Source organism: Carettochelys insculpta, chromosome 2 (genome assembly GCF_033958435.1).
Source record: "Carettochelys insculpta isolate YL-2023 chromosome 2, ASM3395843v1, whole genome shotgun sequence".
Classification (NCBI taxonomy): domain Eukaryota; kingdom Metazoa; phylum Chordata; order Testudines; family Carettochelyidae; genus Carettochelys; species Carettochelys insculpta.
Window position 1 is genome coordinate 65,378,302 of NC_134138.1, and position 18,995 is coordinate 65,397,296.

At 43.8% G+C, this 18,995-nt stretch overlaps 1 protein-coding gene across 4 annotated transcripts in view; it reads right to left on the reverse strand.

The window, feature by feature from the left end:
- Nucleotides 1-18,995, reverse strand: part of SULF1 (sulfatase 1) — a 189,534-nt gene that overhangs the window by 72,882 nt on the left and 97,657 nt on the right. For 3 of the 4 annotated variants that reach the window (XM_074987108.1, XM_074987106.1, XM_074987105.1), the window contains 2 exons: nt 9,737-9,888; nt 7,494-7,663 (listed from right to left, as the gene is read on the reverse strand). In XM_074987108.1, the coding sequence (XP_074843209.1) occupies nt 7,494-7,663; nt 9,737-9,888 (322 nt within the window). Of the gene's footprint in view, nt 1-7,493; nt 7,664-9,736; nt 9,889-18,995 lie in introns of those variants that run through there. The other variant, XM_074987107.1, reaches the window with a different exon arrangement.

The window sequence follows — 18,995 nt, forward strand, 5'->3', positions numbered from 1 at the left end:
CGACACAAGGCTGAAAAGACCTGATATACACAGGGGTAAGAAGTCAATCCTGGTACAACGATTCAAGCTATGCTGATGGTGTAGCTAGAATTGAATATCTGGGATCGGATTTTTGTTCTTGTGTAGACCAAGCCAGGGTAAAATGGACTTAAAGTGACAGAGAAGCATAAGGTTGCCTTAGTTTAATTAAGAATTTAGACCTTCACGATAGCATGAAAAAGTATCAGACCCTTAATTCTTGGTTGTGCTGTGGAATAAGACTGCACATTAAGGCTATGTCTACACTAGCCCAAACTACCAAATGGCCATGCAAATGGCCATTTCAAAGTTTACTAATGAAGCGCTGAAATACATATTCAGCTCCTCATTAGCATGCGGGCGGCCGCGGCACTTTGAAATTGATGCAGCTCGCCGCCGTGCGGCTCATCCAGACGGGGCTCCTTTTCGAAAGGGCCCCAGCTACTTCAAAGTCCCCTTATTCCCATCTGCTCATAGGAATAAGGGGACTTCAAAGTAGCCGGGGTCCTTTCGAAAAGGAGCCCCGTCTGGATGAGCTGCGCGGCAGCGAGCCGCGTCAATTTCAAAGTGCCGCGTCCGCCCGCATGCTAATGAGGCGTTGAATATGTATTTCAGTGCTTCATTAGTAAACTTTGAAATGGCAATTTGCATGGCCATTTCGAAGTTTTGGGCTCGTGTAGACACGGCCTAACAGAGACAGTTGGATAGAGCTGTCTCTTGTATTTTCTAAAATCTAGCCACCCAGCTTCCCAAGGGTTGACATCCATTGTGCTGGCAGAACTGCTTCTGCCTGCCTACATTTGTGAAGTTCATCTTTTCCAATACTGATGTGCTGTCTGGGAAATTATATTTTGAGCATTGTTGAATGAATTTGGCAGTCTGACATATTTTCAGAAAAGACCACTGCCCCAACATGGTAACGAACAACAAACAACAGCTAACTCTCTAGGATTTCTGCAAACACTATACTGACCAGGAAAAATTCCAACATCATAGGGATTGTGTTTTTTATACATATAAAAAAGGATGTAACCCTTTACTGGATCTAATATGAGAGCATTTGTTTTTTCATTTTAAATTGAGGAAGTTAACAAGTGAACATTCACAATTAGGATTCACAGCAAGCATTTCACAGTCGTGCTTGACTCATTAAGCGTTTTCATTCAATGTGCGAGTGTTCATTCGCATGGTGGATGGAAGGACAGGGCTGAGAAATGACAGCTGTGTGCAAGTCTATCTTTTCTCTTTGCCATTACCACCATCTATTTTAGATAAGAAAGGATTAAAAAACAATATGGAAATTACTAGTTGTGTCCAGTTCACTTTCTTCTTTTAATCATGTAGAAGAGGACACAAAAGAAAAATCAAAGATGAAAAAGGAATAGAAATCTCACAATAGTGGCAATGCTGCAGCTCACACGTGACCTCCACAGCTCATGAAAATCAAACACACCTCTTTTCTCCTAAACTGCTAATGTTTTAAACAACAACCAATACAGACTCTTTACCAGCCATAAAACAATACGTAATATACGGGCATGTTTAAGCTACTGTCTTATTCAACTGAATCTCCTTGTGCATGTGGCTGATAGACTGAATTCTTGCTCTGCAGGCATACCCTTCCAGCTCAGCTCAGCTCACTAAGCCAGTGAGCAGCTTTCAACCTGGTTTCTCTTCTTTGCTGGAGATAAGCATTACAGTAACATGATATCACAACTACATTTTTAAAAACAAAATCGAAGGTCAGATGGCTGTAACACAAGGTCAGACACAAGCGGTCCAAATGATGCTTGACCACCAAGGAAGAAAACCCAAGGGTTAAATGTTCAGGTTACACTAAGCCAAGCAGGAGAGACTTTACTGTTCTTGCCCTGTTTTCACAGGGACAGCTGCATATTTGTGTGAAACATTTAACTTCTTTTAGTCAGACCATGTTGCTGATGCTTTTGCTACAGAAACAAGCTATTTATTAGCTTCATGTACCCAAATTGGCAGTTTGTCTTCAATTTGTCACACTTCTTTGTCTGCTGACTGAACTCTTAACCTGCACAGTCATTCACAAGAAATACAACACTATGCACCCAAGTCTCTCCCTTGTGGCACCCAGAGAAGGAATACTTTACAACAAAGATGCCAGGAAATCTGAGCCACTAAGATAGACAGGAAGAGACACCTGAGTCAGGATTTCTGGCTTCCAAAACAAGCAGGTTAGCAGACTGTTTTGATTGTTTGCTAGCCTATACAAATAAAAGTTGAACCTTTCTCGTCCGGCACTCTCTCATCTGGCAACTTCTGCAATCTGGCATGATTTTAGTTAGCCAGATGTCCATTTAGCATGGATGTGACCAAGTTTTCCATGGTCCTGTAAAGTTTGATTACCACCACCTGTTCTGGCTCTCAGTGTTCTAGGTTCTGTGCTGTTATTAACTCTGATTTAGCCCTCAATGTCTTCTAAGAGCCCAGTAAGCAACAGAAGCGTTGCTAATGCTACTAGACAATATTGAACTCCCATGGTCTGGCAAATTCTGTGGTTCAGCACCAGTCAGGTCCCAAACTAAAGAAGTTCAAGTTGTAGTATGAGAAGTAGGTTGCACAAATACTCAGAGCAAACTGAATTTTCAAAAGGACAACTGCAGTCCACATGGCCTTTCAGAACAAAACAGAGCTTTTTAAAATATTCCATTACTGTTAAGCCCATGGGGATTTTCTTACTTCATTGGTTCCACCTATGCAAGCCAGTGGAATCCAGACTCTGAACACAAGCAGCCAGAAAGTCTTCAGAAACAGAAAAGCAGCATAAACTGCTCTCCTGGTTTAGCCTGCCAGAATAGTTTCTAAAAAGAGCTGGGTGTCCCAGGGACAGGAAAGATAAGTGCACCAGGGACATGTGCTGATGTGGGGCCTCTCTTCTGAACAGGATCCCTCAAGGAAAAGTAACAGTATCACCTCCTGGCCTCCCATAAGATCAATCCCAGCTGTAGCAATGGTTAGAGAGAATCTGTCCCATTACTTTGTGAACAATTTTTTACTGTATCTTCGGAACGCAGAATGACAGTACTAATTCCAAACCTCATATCTAGAACCTCTTCTGAAGAACTGATTTCATGTTAAAGTTTGTATGTGTCAAGTGAACTTAAAATACCAATCCTGGTGAAAGCAGGCAGGAATTACCCCCTTGCCCAAGGTAGCCGTGAACATTTGTAGTTGGTTTGCACAACTGACAAATGTGACCATGTAAATATGACAGGATGTTCACCCCACACAAAGCAGAGTAGGTTAAACAAAGGATAATTAACCTGATAGGCTGCAGCTACTGAAAAACTGGAGACTGAAAGGATGAAGATGGAGCCCAGTTGGAGAGGAACAAGAGGCACTGCTATAAAGCCAGGAAGTTGGCAGCAGATAGGAACTGTAGGGCAAGTAGACTGTAGTTCATGGATGGGCAATAATTTTTAATTTTGTGCTGGGGGAGGGACTCCTAGAATTTGGAAAGTGATCAAGGGCTGCACTCAGCCATGATATTAATAGAGGAGGTGCGAGGTTTGGAATGGAGGTTGGGTGCCGAAGGGAGTTTGAGGTAGGAGATTAGGGTGAGGGAGGGGGAGTGGGATGTAGGTAGGGGAGCGCAGGATAGGATTTTGACTTGGAGGATGGACACAGGAGAGGGGGCAGAGGGTTGGGGAGGAGGGATGAGGGGAGGTGCCAGGTACAGGCTCTGGCCAGGAGGCGCTTACCTTAGGCAGCTTCTAGGCAGCAGCCCAGTGGGAGCCTTCGGCAGCTCCCTGCCAGCTGTGCCCACATACATCACACAAAGCAGTTAGCTGTGGGGCCCACGTGCACCTCTGTTTGCCACATGCCCCTTGTGGGGAGGCCCTTCACACACCTCCTGTGTCACAAGCATGGCTGAGGTAGCTCCCATTGGCTGATGTTTGGCCGATGTGATCTGCAAGATTGTGCTGGGGCAGGGCAGCACAAAAAGTGCCCTGCCAGGGGCATGCAATACACAGAGAGCACATGGCCCTCAAAGCCGAAGGCTGTGAGTGGCACGCAGGGCACAGCAGGCAGGGAGCCTGCCCAGGGCTTCTGCTGGGCTGCGGGATGGTGGTGGGCTGGAACCAGCTGTTTGGCAAGCTGGGTCCAGCCCATGGGCTGTATTTTGTCCACCCCTGCTGTAGGTGCCCCCTGCTTTCTGGAGACACAGAATAAAGTAGCCTGCAGTTAACCACTGGGAGGAGATAGTTTGGGCTGTAAACCCAGAAAGGGGGACCCTGAACATGTAGGAAAGAGTACAGGAAAAGAGAAACAGCATCTGAGCGAAACCAGAGGTAGAGCCTCTGGACAGGAACCCAGAGTAGATGGCAGCCCCAGGGTCCTCTACCAGCCACTGGGAGAAGAGGCACAGACTGTGCAGTGGAACTGAAACTTGCCTGGCACAGGTGTCTAATAGGACTTGATATCACTACAGGGAAGGGCTATTGTGACATGTCCAGTGGTCATAAATAGAGACTCATAAGTCACACACAGAGAGAAAGAGTAGCAAAAATAGGCTGTAGGTCTTGAATAATGCATTGCAGTGGTTTGAGTTGGGGGCTAAGTAATGACCAGTGGTGTTCTGTTCTTGGCTTTTTTGGGCCTGTCTTGGCGTAGCTGGTCTCTGGGTATTCATCTGGCCCTGTCAATTTGTTTTTTCATTTCTCCTGGTGGGTAATTCAGGTTTATGAATTATATTTGGTAAAGATCTTGTAGTTTTTGGTCTCTGTCAGTAGGATCAGAGCAAATGCGTTGAGCAAATGTTGTACGTAAGGGCTTGACTGTAAACAATGGATCTAGTTATGTGTGCAGGATGGAAGCTAGAAGGGTGTAGGTAAATATAGTGATCAGTGGGTTTCCGGTAGAGTGTGGTACTGATCAGGCCATCCTTGATTTGTACTGTAGCGTCCTGGAAATGTATCTCTCATGTGGAGTAGTCGAGGCATAAGTTGATGGTGGCGCACCTACAACCTATCCTTAATCAGGATGCCACACTTCAGAAGGCCCTAGGTGACAGGCTTGTTTTCTCCTACAGACAACCTGCCAGCCTTATGAGGATTCTCACCCACAACCACAGTCTATACCGCAGGAACACCAGTCCTGGAACTTTTCCTTGCAACAAAGCCCATTGCCAACTTTGTCCACATATCTATTCTGGAGATACCATCACTGGAACTAACAAGGTTATTCACAGAATCACGGACACATTCTCATGTTCCTCAATGAACATCAAAAATGCCATCATGTGCAACAATGCCCAGATGCTTTGTGTATTGGACAGACTTCAAACTCTCTTAAACAAAGAATTAATGGGCATAAAACAGACATAAAAACACTCCTGACTCTCAAACTGGTCAGTCACCACTTTAATGGAGTGGGCCATTCTGTTAACGACCTCAAAGTTTGCATCTTACTGAAGAGGAAATTTCACAACAATTTGGAAAGAGAGGCTGCTGAACTCTCTTTTGTATTCAAATTTGACATATTAACACGTGGTTTGAACCAGGATGGGAATTTTTTAGCTCGTTATAGGGGCTCTTGTGTATACTTGGCTTAATCTAGTTCTTGACTCCCACCAACTTCTGCCCCTCTACTCTCTGATTTGCTCACCTTGATAATATTTTTCTGATTTGTCAACCCTGACTACTACTTTTGGTTCTCTGTGCCTTAAATATTGAGTCTGTTCTGTTATGGCTATCGTCTGAAGAAGTGGGTCTGTCCCATGAAAGCTCATCACCTTATAAATAATTTTGTTAGTCTTTAAAGTGCTACTGAACTGCTTTTTTCGATAGTATATAGACTAGCATGGTTATCTCTCTGTTAATATTTTTCTATGTGAGCTATTGCTGCTTTAGCCACTAGGGCTACACCTACACTAGCACACTACATCGAAGTAGCCTACTTAGAAGTAAGGACATCGAAATAGGCTACTTCGACGTGCATCGTCTACACGTCCTCCAGGGCTGGTGCCATCGACGTTCGATGTCCAAGTAGCGACAGGGAACATCGAAAGGAGCCGCCCTGGAAGGAAATGCGGAGCGTCCACACACACAAGCGCTCCCCTTCGAAATAAGGGGCCAGCAAAGCCACAAGCCACTCCCTTAAAAGGCCCCTCCCAGACACACTCGCTCTGCACAGCACGAGATCCACAGAGCCGACAACCGGTTGCAGACCCTGTGCATGCAGCATGGACCCCCACCTGCAGCAGCAGCAGCAGCCAGAAGCCCTGGGCTAAGGGCTGTTGCACGCAGTGACCACAGAGCCCTGCAGGGGCTGAACAGAGCATCTCTCAACCCCCTCAGCTGATGGCCGCCATGGAGGACCCTGCTATGTTGAAGTAGCAGGATGCGGATCGTCTACACAAGCCCTACTTTGACGTTGAACATCGAAGTAGGGTGCTATTCCCATCTTCGGATGGGAATTGTGATTTTGACGTCTCACCGCCTAACGTCGATTTCAACGTCGAAATAGCACGTGGCACGTGTAGACGCAACGCGTGCTATTTCCATGTTGTGCCGACTACTTCGAAGTAGCTGGCTAGTGCAGACGCACCCTAGGATATTACAGATTTGTGAATGGGGAAGTTGGGCCCCATGATCGTGAACAGAAAGGTAGATGGTAACTAGAACAATTTCTGTACGTCACACCTTGAAAAAAATATGGGTGATCCACAGATAAGGGCTTGAACAGGAGAGTTCCAGTCAGATCTCCTCCTCTGTTAAAATCTAAAACAGAAACAAATCGATTTGGATCTGCTGCTGCCTATAATGTACTTGCACACATTTGAACGTACACCTGTAGAACAACACACAAAAAAAGAGATATTGTGCCTGTGCCCCAATTCCTCACATAAACACAAAACCTTTTAATCAATAATTTACTGGACCCAGCGCCAATAGGGACAGTCATTAAAACAGTATAACCACCTTCCAAAAACAAGAAGCTGCATGTTATTTCAAAACCCAGACTGACGGGATGCTTGGGAATCCAGCTATTGGTGCTTTTTCGGTGTGAACACCTGCACAAAAGCTGCTGAAGGACACTTCCACATCTAGCGTATTCAGTTAATTGGCTCTCAGGAAAACTGTGTCTGAGAGGAACATGGAGGGGGTAATATCTTTGTAGTGGATTCTCAAAGCACCTGTTTGTTTCACCATAGTTTAAGAAGCTGCCGTAAGAAAATGGCCAAGAGCCTTGTACGTCTCTAATAAAGAGCTCTTAGGCTCATGCCACTTTCCCAGGGAAGAGTCCCTCACTATTGCAAAAATTGGCATTGTTCATCCCTAAACAAACAAGCTCAGTACAAAATACTGTTAAACTAAGGAAGGAGTTATATTTGCTACTCACTATAGACCTCTCAAGTTTATGCTCCTGCAGAGTCTCCCTGAAAAGCAGTAAGTAGTAATATACATTCCCAGTGTTGGCAGAATCCAAATTTTACTTACATGTGCTGGGAAGCATTGGGATAGAGCTCTGAAAACTGTGGTGCAGAATCCTCAGGGCCATGAGGGGCAGCATGGCTGATAACCATCATTATGGGCCTATGGGGATACATTCGCTTAGACATTTTGAAGTAATTAATGCTCTCATTAGTGATTAAGTCTGTGAAGTAGTCCTGTAACATACATTTAACACAAAATAAAAATTACAATGTGCAAATCATTAATCAGATCACAGTATTATTCTATACTAAGTAATCATTAGTGCTTAGAGCAAGAAGTAAAAATGCACCTTCAAAGAGGCACATGACCATAAAGAACGCAGGATACACCAGGCACTAATTACTTTCTGAGGAAGGCATATTAGATGGGAGTGTATTTTGCAAAATTCGCTTACCCATAAAACAGTTTGTATTAACTTAACAGGATTACCAGACTTGGCCTCATGGACAAGCATATATACTTCATAAATTTTGTTGATAAAACATATGATTGACATTGACAAAACATATGATTCTAGCATGAAAGAAACCACTCATGCCTAATATCGTTTCTTACTTACAACTAAGTCCGTATTATAAGCATTCTTCAAAATATAGATTTGCTTCTGTGCGACCTGGGAGAATTTTACAGGGCTGAACATATTGCAAAAATATGGTTGTGTCAGAATGGCTTTACCAAAGAAATTGCATTAAAACATGTAAATATAGGGAGCATTTGAATTCCTGCAGAGTCTGTTCTTTTAATTGTACATTAGAATTGCAGCTGCTGAGGCTAAGGTTGTTACTTGCTCAAAAACTGTCTTAACCCGCAGCCAAGGTGGCAAATGGAGGAAATGGAAAGAAGGGAAAAAAAAAGATGAAAACTTAAATTAAACCACCTGCCACCTCTAAGCATTCTTTGTTGGCCTGGAGGTCTAGGGTGAGTTTCATTGACAAAGTTCTGAGATGTTTGCACTTTCAGGCGCTTTCAGGCATGACTAATCACATGTTGTGGATTCAAGGCCCTAAACAGCTGCAAAAGCAGTGCCTGAGGGACTAGATTTGTGTCGCATACATGTCAGTGTTAGGACAAGCCAACCAGATGTAATCTCTCTTTCTTCCTCCTCACCCCCACCCCCCAACCCCGGAATCTCCCCCTCGCTCTTTCCCACACAGCAGGTACAGTAGCCTAGATGCTGATGCTCCTGTAGCGATGTGGAGTAAACTGACCTCATATCTATAGGAAACATGCTGATCTGGTCACCTGCTAGCATGTCAATGTTTTGGCAGATGTTGATATCTCAGTCTGTTAAAATGGAATACCCTCAGAGGAGGACACTGAAGCGGTTCTTTGCCCATGAAAGCTTATGCTCTGAAATATCTGTTAGTCTAGAAGGTGCCACAAGACTTCTTGTTGTTACTGAATGTGTTATTGCCCTCTTAGTCTTTTCCGTATTTGCCTAAACACCAGACTTTCTTGCTATACACAGAGGATCTATAAGGAATTTCCAACTAAGCAATATTCTTTTTTCTATTTTACACTTTCTATCAGTGTCATACAATTTCTCCAGGTAGGGGAAATCAGAAACAGCTATTGTGAGCTTTGAATGAAATCTCATTACACAGGTCAGAAACTACAGCTGTGACATCTGTATCATCCTGGGTCAGCTCTGTTCCAAGGAAATTCCAACTTGCATAAAGTGATTTGGAAACTATGGAATTTCCAGTGCTGCACAGTTCTGAGAAATCTGACTGCAGCAGCAGGTGGTTACCTTGGCAGACATTTCAAACTTCGTCAGAAGTGCAAACAAAGTCTAAACTTTTCCAAATTTTGGTTTTTGAGCTTATCTATTCTCATATCTGGAGCCTGACATCACAGATACTGTTTTTCCCCACCCCCACAACATAATAGAAAACAGCACCAGATAAGTTTTGCTTAACATGGATAATTATATGACAATACTTAGCTACACCATCATCTTAACATAGGAGATCAGCAGCAAAAGACAGAATATTTTTTTCAAAATAGGACTTCAATCTCTTTTTATGTGGAACCACCCATTTCTGTGGGGAAGGGAGGGCAGAAGAGACACAAAAAGAAACCAGATTAGAGACCAATTTCTTATCCATTCTACAATGGCACCTTTAAATTTGAGAAAGTGATCTCAAATTATCTGACTTTTATGACTGTGAGAAAATGACATATCTATTCTGTGGGTGTAATCAATTAAAGTCATCCGATGCAGTGTAAATGTATCTGGACAATACCTTTGCATACTCAAATCCATGTTTCTCTTTGTTGCCATTGCGACAAACTGTGTAATTATAGAAGCGAGAGTTCTTGATTAATCCAAACCATTCTCTCCACCCAGGAGGAATGTAGCTGCCATTATATTCATTGAGGTATTTCCCAAAAAAAGCTGTGAAAAAAGGCACATACAGGGATGTATGAATTTTCTAGTTGAAGTCAAATGCACAAATATTTGAATGAAGGTTCTTATTTTACTGTTATTTATTTTACTGTAAGAACCTCATCTCCAGCCAGATACCAGGGCCAGCCCACAGGGAACCCCGTGTGGAGTGGCACCTCAGGTTCACTTGGGCAATCACCCCGTCTGTCCGGCCAGCTCCCAGCCCTTCATCCTCACCCCTCTCTGCAGCCCACCCTGCCCAGCCATGTCCCCTTACAGCTCCCCTCCAGTTTCACCAACCTGTGCCCAGCCCTTTGTCCTCACCCACTGACCCCAGCCACGTCCCATGCAGTCCCCAGTCCTCTGCCCCCAGCCAGCACCCAGCCCTTGGTTCTCACCCATCACCCTCCCTCCAGCCACGTCCCCCTGCAGGCCCCTCTGCTCCCCAGCCAGTGCTTAGCCCTACATCCCCATCTCTCCCTCCTCCTGCCATGTCTCACTGCAGATCCCTGCCATGCCCCTCCCACCGCTCCAACCACCCATCTCAGTGTCAGTGCCTTCATTCACTGATCAGGACAAGGACAAGCCATGGAGTGCCAAGTGTCCAGCACCCTGTGGTCAGAGCAAATCATGCTTAACACAGGCAACCCGACCTTGCCTTCTCCCAGATGCACGGTTTGTAGGTAGGGGAGATATCTGTATGTGAAGCGAGGTGGTGGACTTGTTGAGCTGGGTTGATATTTATAACAGCAACGAAGGGTCCTGTGGCACCTTATAGACTAACAGAAAATGCCACAGGACCCTTCGTTGCTGTTACAGATCCAGACTAACAGGGCTACCCTTCCGATAGTTGATATTTATGTGAGTGATACATAGTGTGTGTGTTTTTTGTGTGTTTGTATAGTACACATTTTAATCTGAAAATTTCATGCTATTACATTTTATTCTTATGCTACTGTTGTATTTGCTTCTCAATGCTGAATAATAAAAATATGTGATTTAATATTTTGGTTTTTATTTATTTATTCTCAAATAAAATCACAAAATGCATTATATTAATTCTGTGAATAAACATATGTCCATTTTTGCAATCCCATGAATAATTATATATTTATGCAAAATGTCATACTTACAAAGTATCTCACAGAAGCCTGTTCTGTTTGATTAACCACTGTCTATAGTTGTTTTTATTACAGCAAAACAAGTTATGTATCATATAAAATAATTAAAAAGTACCTTAAATGTATATTTAAATTGAAACTTATTATGAGCAAATAACAATTTTACACATCAAATTTTATGAACTATTAAGAAAATTATAAAACAATAAAATTCATAAAGTATTAAATTCTCAATTACAATTATTATACTATATTAAAACATTACCTGAAAAATATTATAAAATACACCTAAAACATAATCTACAATATTAAATAACTATGACTTTCCAATAGAAGTACTCTTTCTTTGCTGACAAGTATCCGAGGGGTAGCTGAGTTAGTCTGTGTCTTCAAAAACAGGAAGTCCTGTGGCACCTTATAGACTAACAGCTATTTTGGAGCATAAGCTTATGCTCCTAAATATCTGTTAGCCTATAAGGCGTCACAGGACTTCTTGTTATTTTCTTTGGTGTCCCTGAAAGCCATCAGTTTTCATTTGTGCAGCACCCAGTAGGCTTTGAATTTGACATGCCTGTTTTACTGTGTAGCACATCAAGATAAAAATGTCTTGGCACAAGTCAAGATGTTGCATATATTAAATTCACACAAAAGAATCACCTATATTAATAGTTTCATTTTTTATGAAAATTAGGTGTTTTCCAGACCATGTGTATAGCAACTGTTGCCAACTCTCCTGATTTTAGATGTTTCTCTTAAGCCCCAGGCTCCTGGAGTCATGTGATCATATGAGTTAATGAGATCAAATTAATTAATTTCTAGCCACCATGGTTATAATAAAAAATATGAAAATGGACTATCTGCTCAAACCCCAGAAGGCATACAAGTACGCCAAATTTCATGTTGTTCTGAATTCGGCTCATGATTTTTGAATGTTTGCCATTTGACCTACTACTACACTTCCTACAAAAATACAGAAGTTGAGGATGTTGGTCTGTGCCAGACTCATAGCAATCCCTTGGAACAGATGGGCAAAAATGTGCCTAAAAGACACTGCCTTTGGGAATGAAAATGCTTCTTAGAGGAGCCGAGTTTGAGAAGGCAGAAGAGAACCCTTGCCCCTCCTGCCAATCTGCTATTACTGGTTCTGTGAGGCAGAAGTGAATGCGATGACATGACGAAGCGAAACAGGCTATAGGTTTGCTGGTACTAAGAGTGACCTTTAATAACACAGAGGCTACGTCTACACGTGAAGCCTACATCGAAGTAGCCTATTTCGATGTGGCGACATCGAAATAGGCTATTTCGATGAATAACGTCTACACATCCTCCAGGGCTGGCAACGTCGATGTTCAACTTCGACGTTGCGCAGCACCACATCGAAACAGGCGCTGCGAGGGAATGTCTACACGCCACAGTAGCACACATCGAAATAAGGGTGCCAGGCACAGCTGCAGACAGGGTCACAGGGCGGACTCAACAGCCAGCCACTCCCTTAAAGGGCCCCTCCCAGACACACTTGCACTAAACAGCACAAGATACACAGAGCCGACAACGAGTTGCAGACCCTGTGCATGCAGCATGAATCCCCCGCTGCAGCAGCAGCAGCCAGAAGCCCTGGGCTAAAGGCTGCTGCCCACGGTGACCATAGAGCCCCGCACGGGCTGGAGAGAGAGCATCTCTCAACCCCCCAGCTGATGGCTGCCATGGAGGACCCCACAATTTCGACGTTGTGGGACACGAATTGTCTACACGGTCCCTACTTCGACGTTGAACATCGAAGTAGGGCGCTATTCCGATCCCCTCATGAGGTTAGCGACTTCGACGTCTCGCCGCCTAACGTTGAAGTTAACTTCGAAATAGCGCCCGACGCGTGTAGCCGCGACGGGTGCTATTTCGAAGTTAGTGCCGCTACTTCGAAGTAGCGTGCACGTGTAGACACAGCCAGACAGTTCTATCCCTGTGAGGAGCTCCTGATTTACTGCCAGAAGCTACCTCCTTCATTCAGAGCTGGTAATGCTCAGAAGTCAATTCTATTCATTTGCTATTTCTTCCTTCACCCTTGTAAAGATATATTTCAGAGGTGCTTTTAATTTCCCTCTGAACCGGGTCATTTTTTAAACCAATATGGCCTTCCTCCTCAATTGTGGCTTTTTGGCCATCTAGTAAAGTGTTGAATATCGTTCACATTTGATGAAATTCCTACTCCCACCTAATTTGGTGTATTATTGTTACAGCTTTGTGCAACTGGCTCATTTAAAGACACCATTAACTGCTACTTCTGTAATCTATGCCTCTTTATATTTGACGAGGTGTAATGGAGGCTACCCTGGGGCTACTCGGTAGGTGGCCACATCTCCCTCCTCTTTGCTTCTCACTGCTCCCCTTGTGAGGAGAAACCCAGTGAGGCGGGCAGAACAGGTGGCAGCACTGCTTTCTGTTAGCGCATCTCTTCCCCATGAAGCATCTGTGACTCTCGCACAGCGCTAGAATGGCTACAAAGAAATTTAGGGAGAGAAAGGACAGATGGGGAAAAAATAAGGAGGCCAAGGCAAAAACATGGTGGGAAGAGAAGCCACAGGGAAGGGCCAAAGAGCAGGCAAAGACAGAGAAAAAATGAGAGAGATAGGAGAGAGATTGGAACAAAGAGAGCGAAAAAACCTGCAGAGAGATAAAATAAATGATAATCTTGTACCTAAAGCACAGGACTGTAGTCAGGAGTACTGGGCGGGCAGCAGCAATAGAAGAAAAGACAAGCCAAATGCATAGAGCCAGAGATGTATAAGAATCAGGCAGGGCACTGCAGGAAGAGAAAGGTTGGTCTTGTGCTTAGGGCAGCTGAATGCTGCCCTGGAGAACTAGCTTCTGTCTGGGTCTAAGTGATGCTAGGTAAATAGGAAACTGAATTTTTCACAGGCAAGCATTAATTGTATGCAGTGCCTTTTTGGTTAAAAAAAAAAAAGAGATGATGGTACTCACCCACTCACTGCCTCCTCCCTACCCCCAGCCAATCCTATGGCTGGGGCTGCTGAGGTGCCAGTACTCAGTAGCAGCAAGTACTGGAACAAAAAATGCACTGATTGTATGTACCTCTTTTTCCTCAGTTCCCATTTTGACACCTGAGGTCTGTTTTGAAGAAGTTTTGAGTATTCACACTGCAAATGAAGTAAATGGGAGCAGGACTCTGAACACATGAGCCGTGTCTACACGTGCACGCTACTTCGAAGTAGCGGCACTAACTTCGAAATAGCGCCCGTCACGGCTACACGTGTCGGGTGCTATTTCGAAGTTAACATTAACGTTAGGCGGCGAGACGTCGAAGCCGCTAACCCCATGAGGGGATGGGAATAGCGCCCTACTTCGACGTTGAACGTCGAAGTAGGGACCGTGTAGTCGTTGCGCATCCCGCAACATCGAAATTGCGGGGTCCTCCATGGCGGCCATCAGCTGAGGGGTTGAGAGACGCTCTCTCTCCAGCCCCTGCGGGGCTCTATGGTCATCGTGTGCAGCAGCCCTTAGCCCAGGGCTTCTGGCTGCTGCTGCCGCAGCTGGGGATCCATGCTGCATGCACAGGGTCTGCAACTCGTTGTCGGCTCTGTGGATCTTGTGTTGTTTAGTTCAACTGTGTCTGGGAGGGGCCCTTTAAGGGAGCAGCTTGCTGTTGAGTCCGCCCTGTGACCCTGTCTGCAGCTGTGCCTGGCACCCTTATTTCGATGTGTGCTACTTTGGTGTGTAGACGTTCCCTCGCTGCGCCTATTTCGATGTGGTGCTGCGCAACGTCGAAGTTGAACATCGACGTTGCCAGCCCTGGAGGACGTGTAGACGTTATTCATCGAAATAGGCTATTTCAATGTCGCTACATCGAAATAAGCTACTTCGAAGTAGGCTTCACGTGTAGACGTAGCCATGAAGTGCTATTTAATTCTAAAATTCCCTGAAAAATCAGGTCTCAGGTATTTCAAACTGGGCACCCAACACTCTGCATTTCCTAAATTCTGAGGGCTGCACTTTGCAAGCTTAACAAGCGCTCTTCAATAAGTGTTTTCTGTTTTGGATGTGTAGTTAGAAACGCGGAGTGACAGGCAGCATCAAAAGCCTGATTACTTCACTCATTCATATATGCAAAAATGTCGCTCAGGGAGCTATTTTGAAGTTGACGGCCACGATGTTATTTCTGTGATAAAACAGTAAAGAATAATTAGCAAAAACCTACCACAGTTCTCAGAGGGACTAACACAGTTACCACTCCGATGTCCAAATACACTGAAAGGCTGAATACTAGTGATACGGGAACAGCAGCAGCCTTAGTAACAGAGTGAGTTTCCTGATTTATATTAACCAAGGCCCATTTATAAGACAAAAGCTGAGAAAGATAAGAAGATGTATAGGGAGAAAAGCCAGGCTTTTATTGCAACAATGAGTTCAACTGCTTTTCCATTGGATTCCCTGAACACTATAGGGAACAGACAAGGAAAAGCCAATCAGAGAACAGCGACTGGGTCTCTATCCCTGAATGATGACACATGCCATGCTGAACAGAACACACAGACCTTACAGAGGCAAACCCCTTGTTTCAGAGCATACGCTACGGGTGTTTTGTGTAAAGTTTCAAAACTGAAGAATCATAAAATAAACTGTGGCATGCCAAAGGCCTCTCAGGCAGCTGGCACTGTAACGCCCAAATGTTCTCACTGGCTCTTCATATACTCAGCTCACATAATCAGCCCACATCCTTGACTTGGCTGTAGCTTTAAAGTTTTTGACTTGCCCAAGTTTGAGTGCTAACTATGATTGCCTCAGGCATTGCACATTTTTAGTAGCAGCTCAGCAAAACTATGGTGCTTAGGAAACCATTTATATTTGTAGTGAATAAAACAGATTATGGCTTAATGGGTAAAAAGTCTCATTAAAATACAATGCCATTTTCCGGGGACATGTTTTCACTATTGCATGTAATGGCCCCCACAGGGATAACAGCAAAGATCAATGCAGACTTTTGTATTTTAATAAAAGAGGTTTTATTTGCATTTTGGCAGTTTTGCTAATTGTTCCCAGGGCATACTGTATTTTTAACAACATGTATAGTAGCTTGCTACTTTGGAATAACTGCAGTCTGTGTGACAACATTCAATTAAGTTTATGCAAACGATGACATGGCAAGATGAGCAGTTATCTGGAAATCCTTAGGGCTTATGAATGTTTTTGTAACAAACATAAGCATTTGGTGAAGTGCAAGCATCTAGTATTAATGCAATCCTTAAAGTCTGTCATTGATTTTTCTCTCTAAGAACTCCCTAAAGAGCCTTGAACTGGGTTGGAGCCCCAGATACTGGTACCTAAGGGGTGGCCCAAGGGCAAGCTATGGAGAATGTGACCCACGGATTTTGGGGTTGCTGAGGGTGAGGTTTTCATAATTTACTAAGATTCACCTTTATGAAATATCAAATGGATTTTATATAACTTCTTTTTCCAGCCTCTTTCTTACTGTCAGACTAACATCTGTGCCAGTGGTGCCACATGGATAGGCAATGGAAAAGCACTGCACAAACAGCCCTATTCTTTCCTCAAGCAAAGGACATCTATCACATTAAGCCCTCATCTACCCATTCATGTTTGCAGGAACATTTCTGATTTTAACACAACAAACAAAAAAACCCCCACATGATGAATTTAAAAAAAAAACAAAACAAATACCACACCTCTAAAAAGACATGGTACAATAAAGTTTAGTCACCATGACCCAGACAACTGCCTTAGGTAGACAGCTCACTTCCTTTAACAAAACTAGCTATCAGGAAACCATTTACTGGAGTTGCAAAGAACTGTTTGTGTAAGATTTCAGCACTGACGCAGAATGATTCAATGCTTTTGGGGACAGAGCCCAACACAACTAAAAGGCCAGTACTATTCCAGTCAACTCCTCCTCACTTTCTTCCTGTTAACCCATGAACAGTTTCAGAATTAAAAACTTGGGCTTTTTTCTTCAGAGGTTTTTCCTTGTTACAACTTTGCATCATTTTAGTACCTCTGTCAGGTCACAAAACAACAACACTGTTGAGGAATATTATAAGGCAGTACTTCACTTATAGATATGGGAGAACTGAGGCACAAAATGAGTTTAACTTACAGCTTGCCCAAAGTCCCAAGGGAAGTCTTCCAGTGCCAGATTCTTAGTTCCCAAGTCTGTAACTTAACCACAGCACCATACTTCCTTATGAATAACTCAGGTTTTCTATTTTTTACAGCTTTGTGGACCTTTCCCAGTATCTGTCAGTGCAGTGGAAAAAGGGAAACTGGGACTGGGAGAGCAGGCAGACCCTGGGAGACAGTGTGGGGAGACACTTACATTCAAGAAGACCAGGGAAGGAGATTGGGACTGGAAGCCAGCTGAAACAGAGAATGAGGACATGGAGGCGGAGAAAGAGGTTGGATCTAGAGGTGGGTGGGGAGCAGACTGGGAATGACGCGGTAAGGAAGTGTGGACATTCAGGGATTACTTTTGTGGTGGGGGAGAGAGACACCAGGACTTCATAGGTAAGGGGACTGGAAGGTGATGAGAAGTGTGAGCAATGAAGAATGGATTGCTTAGGTGCGAAGAATGGGACTGAGATGAGACAGGACAGGTAGGAGGACACAGGGCTGAAGGGACCAAACTTGACGTGTGTGGCGGGGGGAATTGGTAATAGGAGCTGTCTCCATTAGAGCACACTCCTACGACCTGGAATGGAACCTAGATTGCTGGTTTTATCATTTCTCTGCTGCAAATATCCATGAAGCCTCTTCTGGGACTCGGTGCAGAGCCACACAATTTGCTACTACTATCCTTTAATATTTCTTTACATTAAGTAGCAGGGGTCCATGAGAGAGCTAAATGTTCCAACCACGCTGATGAACCCTGCAGGTGACAATGTGATGCCGCATGATGGATTTTCTGTATTTTTTAAAAAGCTAGGAAATTACACAAACAAATAGCATGTGATCGTATAATTAAAAGTTATACCATACCATGTATGCATACATACAAGGAGGCTAATGAAGGTTGCACAGGGAACCTGAGCTTCTACCCCAAAAGGGAGTATGTTATTACTATCAATTCTACATGGAAGGGATTCAAATACTTTCATGATGGACGGAGCCAGTGTTCCCTGTAAGCTGAGAGCTAGGGCAGCTACCCAGGAGAGAGTCACTTGCCAGCCAGCTGATTAGCTGATAGCCCACAGCCACTCGCAGCCAGCAGCATGTGTTTCTATTGGTGGTAAACATCTGCACTTGCCTCGCTGCACAAAATTTATTCTGCACATGGATGCAAAAAAATTTAGAGGGAATACTGTACAGAACCACAGATAACTACAGAGCTAGCTAACTCTTAAATACTTATTTAACACTGAGTAGCTTTTCAGGTGGATGGGATAAAGGCTTGTGGGGCAAGTCGTATGTGGCTCACTAATCAAGAAATCAGGAAATGTTTCTAGCACTTAATTTCCGAACATGAAGACAGTGCTACACTGCACAAATTTTAGCATCTGAGATTAATAAAGAGCAGGAAAACAAAATGGCCTAATTCTGCCACCCCTACTCATGTTGTGCTGTATTTGACTTCACTGGTAATCTCACTGAAATCAACTGAACTCCCCAGGGTAAAGTAATATTCAGAGTGAGTGACTGTGGCAGAATTAGGCCAAATGAGGATACGTGCTTTCTTGGTTTTGTATTTTAAACAGGATCAAGGAGCTCTGCAGTACTGGCAGCTTTGTTAGAGACACCTGCACTGGGAAGAGATGAAATGGAAGCAAATAGATTTTAGGATGCTAAATGCTGCAGTGTTAGGAAAACTGGCACTAAGGAACATTCATTCTGTTGCTGTATGCTTTAGAAGAAATCAATTCCCTGTGCCTAACCCATTAGTGGAGAGAGATTTCCTCGCTGGAAAATATATGGTAAAGATTGTGGGCTATGGTCCTATGGAGGAGAGTCTTTGTGGTCCAACAGTACAAGTGA